The following is a 9,305-nucleotide window of genomic DNA, read 5'->3' on the forward strand; positions in this document are numbered from 1 at the left end:
GAGCTGCGTGCATGAGAGCTCTCGCGGTGCAAAGTGAGCTCGTTTGACAAGAGAATAGCTTGTCCAAGACAGTGCCATGAAGGTCCGGTCCGCCCACACTTGTGCAGAACAGCCGAGTGCATGAGTCGAATGGCAATGGAAGAAGAATTGGGATGCTCCACATCGTAATCATCGAACAGCTTCAGACATGTTCGTGAAGCCTGGTAGAAGGGATCACAAATGATATTCCTGATAGGCAATAGTGTCTCCGGCATGAGCATAGCAACATCAGCGCAAAGGCCTGTCAGGAGAGTAAAAGCTCTCAATGTTGCAATATGCGCTTTGGGGTTGTCATCTGCTAGTATAGGACTATACTGGAAGGTGTTCCGGGGGCTGGCCACTGAGACTGGAACAGAAAAGAATCGAGCGGCATTGCTGCGTAGCGTGGGCTCGTGACATATGGGTGCAATTGGAAAAATGAACTGGATGAAAAGGGTGATGCAGCTTTCGACTATTTGCTGAAGCGATTGACTAGGTATTGCCGTCGACAATATAGCTACCAATTTGCTATGAATGCCGGCTGCACTGTCTCGTGCATCTGGAACGCTCGTGTTCGGCCATGTTCCGACACCGAAATGCTGCTCAGGCCGTGACCGGGTGGTAGATAGTTCACTCCCATGGCCGGAGAAGCACGGAGAAATTGCCTGCTGGGCAACGTCTGCGAGTCGGGTCCAGTTCTGGTCTTCCGATCCCGACTCGAGAATGAGTCCGGAGCCCGGACTCGGGGCACTCAGACTCCCGGGGGAGGAAGTATCCGGCCGGGGTTCACTGGGCTTGACCTTGATAGAAGTGGCCTTGGGCGGCCCACGCTTCTTCTGTGGTATAAAATATGAACACTTGAGCTCGGCTACTCGACAGCTGGAGCATTCCGTGGGGGAGAAGTCACACTGTAATTGGCATGTAAGCCTGCTCCGTCATCTCGAATACCACTGCACATACCTTGACCTTTCGACGCCTGCAGTTGTCACAGGCTCGCTTTGCCATTGCAAACCGTCAGCGCTGTCTGGAGCACGCATGGTCCAGCAGCGTGGTTCCATATGGTGGTGGAGCAGAATCGTGCTTCGATGACACGGGGGTTTGGCCGCGGTAAAATTTGAAAAGGTGAAGATGGCTACCATTCCGCCTTTAAGAAGGCGGGGGATGGGGAACTACCTAGACTCGCTGTAACCTCCACTGGAAAGCGAAAAGCCCGCCATCTCCGGGTTCCGCATCCCCACCTAACCATCTAACCATCCATCTATCTGACTTCAACAAAGATATACAAACCACACAGATCCAAATACATGAAGCTTTGTAATAGATTTTGAAGTATATACAGCGTTATTGCTGGAGAAGTTCCCTCTAGGAATGCTTACTATCAGGCGATTGAGTGACAAGATACCTCTGGGTGACCCTACCAAAGTATCTTCTCAAAGAAGAGCCACGACTATTAGGGGCTTGTCTAGGACGCATTCGCTCCCTCCAGTACCCCAATTTCTAGATTGTGTTTTCACTAGACAAAAGAAATAGTCTAAATGCAAGTATAGATAGAGTATTTCCTCGATCAGGAGATATTTACCGCTTACCAGACCATTCAGTTCTTGTCGTATGAAATGCGCATCTTCTTTGCGCTCCCCTCCCTTGGTCCCCGCAGCCCTGTTCCCCAGGACAATTTGTATGTTGTGGGGGGAGTGTCTGGTGATGTTAGTGGCGCACAATGGCCGAGATCAAGCAGGGGTTTCGCCGCGGAGAACCCAATAATGCCATTGGCTGGCTCCACATTGCACGACTCGTGTAAGCCATCTCAAAGTCGGTGCTTCGGATCATGCCGATTTCCTTCAACTCTAGCACGTGGCCGACGTGGATGACCCATCAATACGCAGCTATGGCATAATTTCTACAGAATAGCTTGGTAAGAATACAACTCTGTCTGTAAATGGTCACAGGGATCTTAACTCCCCTTGCGTGACGCTCTCCAGATACTCAGCAAGGAATGAATGCAAATTTCGTGGTAAAATGTAGCAGTTGAGGCACTAGGCAGTGGATGATATAGACAACGCTGGAGAAGATCTATCTAGGTTCTAAATATGTATGTGGTCTCAAAGTACACACTGATCTCAATAACTCCAGTGCTCCAAACGTTGATTTCCCTGCCACCATCGTGTGGCACACCGCCCACAAGAACCTTTGACCTTTTGTCCCAAATATCTTGAGGTATGATCACTTTACCGTCCAAACCTCTGGGAGCTTGACACCAAAGCTTCCAGCCTGTCTCAAATAACTCCCAGCGAACCACAATTGCTTCTCCTACTGGTGTTGGGACTCTGCCCTGTGCCCATCGGAGATCTGCTATTTGCAAGCGTGGACTGACAACAAATTGCTTGAAGCCGGCCGTGACTGGCTCGACGCCAAGGACATACCGTGATAGCAGGAATGTTGGGCCAACGCTGAAGAGCTGTGCATACGAACAGAAGTCGCCCTTGAAGGGTGCTCCATCGTCACCACGCAGGAACTCCCATGTCGTGCCAGTGAAATGCGGACTCGAGACATCGGCCATGGGCGCCCAGACGCTGCGCAACACATGCTCAGCCTCAGCGTGGTTCCCGGTGTGGATAGCTGCTTGCGCATGGAACGCGGACATAATGGGCGAGATGACGGGAGGCACTTTAGGCGTGTCGGCGGTGAAGGATAGCGGAGCACCGTTGTGGCTACCTTGGCGAAGCGTGGTGAATTTTTCTAGAATGCTTGCGTGTCGGTCGTGTGGGATGAGGTCCTGAAGTACCAGCCATGCGTGCGCTTCTTGTTGAAACCCGGAAGTCCTAGAATCAGTGATATTGTAATGGCCAGTTGTATCATTGTAGCAGATCTTGTCAATTGCCTGAGCCGCGGTGTTTGCTAACGAAAGATAGCGATCCCTTGCCTCAGTGTCTACAATGGCTTCAGAAAGCGCCATTTCGGCACATGCGCGGAGAGTTGCGATGAAAAGCGCGTTGCGCTTTGTCGAGATGCCCTCTTGAATACCGTTGTAATAGTCATAATCTCCCGCTACAACGAAATCAGCGAATTCCTTGTAAAGATGGCCGGGCACGCCTTACCATTCATGCCTTGCAATTGAAGCAGGCCATCTGCTGTAAGATTCTCCGCCAAGAATGATATACATCCTTTAATGCGTTGCCAACAGATAAGGAGTAAGGAATCATCTGCAGTGTGCATCCAGAAATCATAAATGACCAGGATGAGATACATGGAGTAGTTTGCCGTCATCACGGCGAACATGCCATCTTTTCCGTCTCTGCATGGATCACGGCCGGGAGGGCAGCCTCCTGGTAAGAGCAGTGATGGCTCTTTGTTCCTTGTCATAGACGCAACTATATTTCCTCGTATATACTCAATCCCGGCCGTCGAGTAGTATAAGGAGCGTCCACCGATGATAATATCAGCAGTCCAGGGATATCTATCCCGTTTAGCACCGTCAGAAATCCACGGAAACTGGTTCCAGGCAATGCCGAAATCGGAGAGAACAGCAGCGTTGTTAAGTCCGGATTCGTAAAGAACATTGCCGTCGACTAAAGATGTAACTGAAAGGTCTTTGAAGCGACATAGCTGATCTTGCCCTGCCCCTATACCAACTGAGCCTTTCGGGGAGAATGGGAAGTCATCGCCATTTGCTTGCAACAAAGCTGCCAACCCGCCTAATTCCGGTCAGCACTGTTCACAACGTATCTCACAGACATAGATGACTTACTAGCTTTGATTCCACCTTGCTTGAAGGTTGCTACCTCAATGCCGTTAATGCTGATTTGAATGGGTTGTTCGCCATTGCAGACAGTCTTCACGTCGAACCACTGGCCAAGTACAAGACCGCTCTTGGTTACATCTACGCTCGTGATGAACTTGGGCTCTAGAGTTATTTGTGGCTTGTTGTAATAACCAAACCATTGCTCCAATTTTGTATCATTCTCATTAATAATCAATTGGAAAAGCATACTCGGCATTCCTGGTGTAACTCTCACTGTCCACGCCAGGCCTCCTTCGAGAACCATACCACTGAACTGCACCTCGTAGTCTGTCCACTCGGAACCCCAGCCATAGGCGTTACAGCGTTGGGAATCAATCAAGGCGCCCATGTCTTCCGATACTTGCCATGGCGGCGGTACCGTTCTTGCCGGGATACAATTCAGCTGCAGTGTCCGCGCACCATAGCCCCAGATCTCAGAGAGGTAACTGTCTGAGCATTGAAAATAGCCAGGTAGTTGGTCCACGGGGATGTTGGAGGTCGTGGGAATGAAGCCTGCAAGAGAGACCTTCACAGTACAAGGTGCTGGAGAAACAAGGGATAGGCGGAGCCATCTTTGGCTGCCCTGGACATATTTCGCCTCGTAGAAGCCGGTGCCGCGCAGTCGAAATCTCGTCCGACGGCATGTGTCCGCGCCAGCTGAGAAAGGGTATGGCCCGTCGCCATCCGTACGAAGGATACCATTGTAGCCCTCTGATACTGCGAAGTCGACGACAGCTCTTTTCGGTGATGCATCCGAGCTTTCAATTTCATGTATGCGGATAACAGGGATGCCGGCAACGGCTACACCATAGTCCAGGATGATGGATGGTTCTGGGTCGTCTAGAGATTGCCTGGACAGAGCTGCGAAGCTGTCGACATCAGGTGACAGCAAAGCCTCGGGATTATCGATATGACCGGTTACGGTGTGCACGCTTTTAGGAATGAGATGCTGCGCCCATTCATCTCGTACATAGGCATAGTTGGGTGACACTGGTTTAGGTAGTGGGGGAAGGGAAAACTCCAACTGAGGGAAGGTCATTGTGCCAGAATTCCTATGAGAACAACGGCTGCACATTTGGCTATACAATTGATCAATTGGAGTTTCGGAATAGAAAACACAGCAATTGGAGTTAGTCTTCCTATGTAACTTTGGATATCAAAGAGCTTACATTGCAGAAACCGTCTCAAAGGAGCAAGCCATTGAGAGAGTCTTGCCTCAAGATTAATTGCCGCGGCCAAACTCCCTATCCACATTGCCGAAAATGTGGTCATTCGCAAGGCCAGTGAAATAGAGCGCACTAGCTCCGGGATGAGGGCGCAGCGTTGCCGGTCTGGGGATAGATACTTTTTAGTGAATCATGGGCGCGCCACTTCGTCCCGCACTGAGGGGATTGGGGTTTCGGGGTAGACTTACCACCTGCCGTGGGATATAATTCTCATTCTTTTTCCTTGCGTTGTGCCTAAGATTTCCAGATCTGGCTATCAATCATGCCTCAGCTGTCGCTGTTGGATCGCATTGCAGTCCTAGTCTAGTAATTCCCCAGTCCCGCCTTCGATTTGCGTCGTGCATCACGCAATGCACTCCACAACCCCAAATAGTAGGTCCTGATCGATTGTGGGGTGGCTGCTTGACTGGCCGGCATGTGCTTGCTTGACCAACTTCAATATTCTATTTAGAGGCAATAACACGACAAGCATATCGATATTTATATCTGCTCAACAATATCTCATGAACACGTACTCCGAGGACCTGCCGCTGTACACGTCATCTCCTCTCTAGAGATAATTAGTTCATCATAATTCAATATGTCGAACCCGGATACGCCAGGGCCAGCCCCTGCCCCTGGCCACAAACTTCAGGGAGCAATCACTACAGATGCTGAGCACCTTGAAGAGTCCCGCATTGCTGGGACGCCGACCGATAACAAGATAACTTTCACAGAAGTATGGCACAACAAGAGAGTTTTGGCTTGGTGTAAGTCTTCCCTCGTTGTTCCAGCTACTTCTCCATACAAGCAACTAATTGTTCCATCTTCTGCACAGGCCTTTTCATATTTCTTCTTCCTGTCAACTTCGGCTATGAAAATAGCACCCTCGGGAATCTACTCGCGGTTACGCCATTCCTCGAGCGCTTTGGTAAAGTGAGCGGCGGGGAGCTGGTCATTCTAGCAAAAGACCAACAAATCCTGAATGCTGCCACCACTGTTGGGCTTTTCGTCTCTGCCTTCGCCACTGGCTTCATCTCCGACTTCCTTGGCCGCAAGAAGACGATCATCTTTGGTTGCGTCCTATGCATCGCTGGGATTTTGACACAGTACTTCAGCCATAACATCCCGCAGCTATTTGGAGGAAAGTTACTTGGAACCTTTGGATTTGGCCTTGGACATTCGCTTGGCCCCGTTTTTGTTGCTGAGTTGGCACCTCCCAAAATGAGAGGAATCTGTCTTTCGCTTGTGGTACGTAAACTTAAACCGCATCAGTCAAAGCACAGGGCACCCAAAAACGGAGATGGCTAACAAAGATATTTGAAGAACACCATGATAGTCATCGGGCAGTGGCTTAACTCCCTTGCCGTATTGGCTTCTGATAATCGACACAATGACTACGCATGGAGAATTCCTATCATCACTCAGATGATCCCTCCTGCTCTCTTGCTTCTTGGCTTGCCGTTCCTTGCCGAGTCACCGTCTTGGCTTATCATCAAGGGTAGGCATGAAGAGGCGGCTAAATCCTTCCGAAAGTTTAACGGACCTCGCTTCGACGTTAATGCTGCAATGGCTGTAGCCACCGCTGCTGTTGCACAAGAACAAGAGCTCGAGCGTGCTGGGTCTTCCTGGATTCAGTGTTTCAAGGGATCTGATGGGAGGCGAACCCTGATCATCGTTATGGTAAGTCATGCAATTATTTGATAATACGAGATAAGGAATCGCTAAAGAAACAAGGTGTATATTGCTCAACAATTCATTGGGGTCAACTTCATTGCTGGATATTTAACGTAAGTTGTCAAGCACAAATTACCGAAGTTTCTGGGCCACTAACTTACGAAAAGCTATTACTTCCGTCTTGCTGGTGTTAAAAACCCCATTGGTGTCGCACAGGCAGCATTTGCAATCCAGCTGTTTGGCAATATCTGTTCGTGGCCCCTGGTCGACCGACTAGGCCGCCGTCCTATGATCGTTGGCGGAATGATCATCATGACTTGCGGCCTACTACTTGTCGGTGGTATCAGTACAATCAACACCAAGCCCGGACTCTCCGCCACAGTTGCATTCATGTGTGTATGGGGATTTTTGGTATGTTTGAATCTCCATAATGCACAATCTGATCATTTGTTGCCAAATCAATGCTCCGTTGCTAACGTGTTGACTGGAATGACAGTATCAAGCTACCCTCGGTGCCGTGGCTTACGCTGTTGGTGGTGAAACCGCCAGTCCGCTGTTACGACAAAAGACGTACTCTATCAACATCATGGCAGCAACTGCAGTTTCTTGCATGGTCCTCCAAGTAATGCCTTACTTGATAAATACCGATCAAGCCAATCTCGGAGGCAAAATATGCTTCATCTTCTTCGGTCTCTCGGTGCCAATGTGTTTCTATCTTTACTACTGCCTACCGGAAATGAAGGGTCGGACGTATGCCGAGATACAAGAGATGTTCCACGCTGGTGTGCCGGCACGGAAGTTCAAGGATTACCAATGCCAGATCAATGCGGAGGTTGTTGCCGCTGCAGAGAAGCAGCACCAAGATGTGTAGGCATTTGTTATCCTGGTGTCTGGTCACCACTCTATTGGGCTGCTCCTCTTTCAAGAATTACATGCGCACTTAGTGTAGTCACGAGAGAAAACTGATACATTTGATAATCTTATTCAATGAAGTTGTTATTGTACTTTCCCATCAGCTCCGTGATGCTGTTGTCACATTACTCAACATTAACAATGCCACTGCTGGTAGTATACAAAACTGTCGTTTTTAAGCTCAGGATACATTATCTTGGCATGGACCGATCTTTCGTCGTTCGTGTCCTGTAGTCATGCTTACTTCCAGTGTGTTCAGTCGTAGCATTGCTTTCATGATATTGCCGTTGTTGCAACTGGACTAGCCGGTCTGGCCATGTCTTAGTGTCGTGAATAAACCTGAGAAGCATAGATGAATGCGGCTCTGATGAGATACTATACCCATAGTCAACAAGGAAACTGTCGTCTCGAACCATGTGCAGAGATTCTTACCTATTTTCACTGTTTATGGAATTATAAGATCCGACCTGTCCAACAGTAGACATGATTTCGGCGTTTTATATTGACAACTAAATTTTCTTTCTCTCCCAAAAAAACACACCGTTTTTGTACACGTGTGTGCTGCGCAATAGCTGGAATTTTGATGTTTGACACGAGATGTTGTTCTTTTGAAGTCGACTTGAAGGACTTTGACGTAGGCTTCTGGTTGTCACTGAAGTGTCGACCTTTATAATCATTCTATTATTCAAACTCAAGACGAAAGTAATATATATTTATGATGCTACAATTCTTTAACTACTCCTATGTCGAAGTATGACCATGAATTGAACGTCCTCATGTTCTGAATCGTGCAGAGTTCATGGTAGCCGTCATGTCAGCAGCTTTAGATGTGTTTGCCTTGAGTATCCCTGTCTAACGCCCAAAACGAAAGACATACTGGTGAAGAGCTTCAATTTCATGCTTCAAATGCTGAAGTGTAGAGCAGTATGAAAAGACACGGTCTTAATTTCGTTCTTAGAGGCGTCGAAACCTAGTTTTGAGCGATATGCCCGTTATAATTTGGCAGGCTCACCTACATGATGCCAGACGCATTGTGGTGGGGCTAGTACATATGACAAACCCCTGGTCCATGAGGGACAATTGGTCATTATTGCTGTCATAAACCAATCAGCTGCATGCGGCACAACCCATGTCACAAGGGCGAGGTAGCTTAGACTAAGACACTAGCACTCGCTAACAGATCCGCTCATATATGCTATGCTGTTGGGAGATGTCCTGTCACTGAGCTAATACGAAGCTCTCCAAGCGTTTGTGCGGAGGGAGGGAGGAAGCCTGTACCCCTGCGCCTCGAACTACCCCTGAAAAGAGGCTGTCACTGCCCTCGGGTGAGGCAACCGAGTCAAGGCGCGTTGTTCGCCAGCAAGCCGCGTTATCAACGACCCAGCCAGCTTCGTCTCATCTCTTCCGATTCGAACGATTCGTTTCAATTATTCATTCACGATTCTCCGCGTTACTTTCGTCGTTTATCCACTCGATCTTCTCTCTCATTCGCTCGACTTGATTCTGATCGTAATAGACTGTGGATGCCTGCAGCGGTAGAAAACGACATCCTGTGAGCATAATGAAAATGGGGCCAACGAAGCTAAGCTCCGAAGGTGGCCAGGCCCAACATCAGCGGTCAACATCGGCCCACTTGTCCAACATAGGAACCTGTCACGAGTTTGAACGGGTCAATGGCTTATGTGTATGCTCTATGCCATTCGGAAAGCGGCCAT

The 9,305-nt window shown here is 48.9% G+C and overlaps 1 protein-coding gene across 1 annotated transcript; it reads left to right on the forward strand.

Annotated features, from left to right (window-relative positions):
* Positions 1-6,429: 6,429 nt before the first annotated feature.
* Positions 6,430-7,549, forward strand: UCRPA7_3531 (putative maltose permease protein; the record flags this gene model as incomplete). Its single annotated transcript, XM_007916159.1, has 4 exons — positions 6,430-6,684; positions 6,739-6,791; positions 6,846-7,089; positions 7,175-7,549. The coding sequence occupies 4 exons, from the start codon at positions 6,430-6,432 to the stop codon at positions 7,547-7,549; spliced, it is 927 nt and encodes a 308-aa protein (XP_007914350.1).
* Positions 7,550-9,305: the final 1,756 nt, after the last annotated feature.

The sequence above is a fragment of the Phaeoacremonium minimum genome (genome assembly GCF_000392275.1).
Source record: "Phaeoacremonium minimum UCRPA7 unplaced genomic scaffold PA7_03_scaffold_288, whole genome shotgun sequence".
Taxonomy (NCBI): domain Eukaryota; kingdom Fungi; phylum Ascomycota; class Sordariomycetes; order Togniniales; family Togniniaceae; genus Phaeoacremonium; species Phaeoacremonium minimum.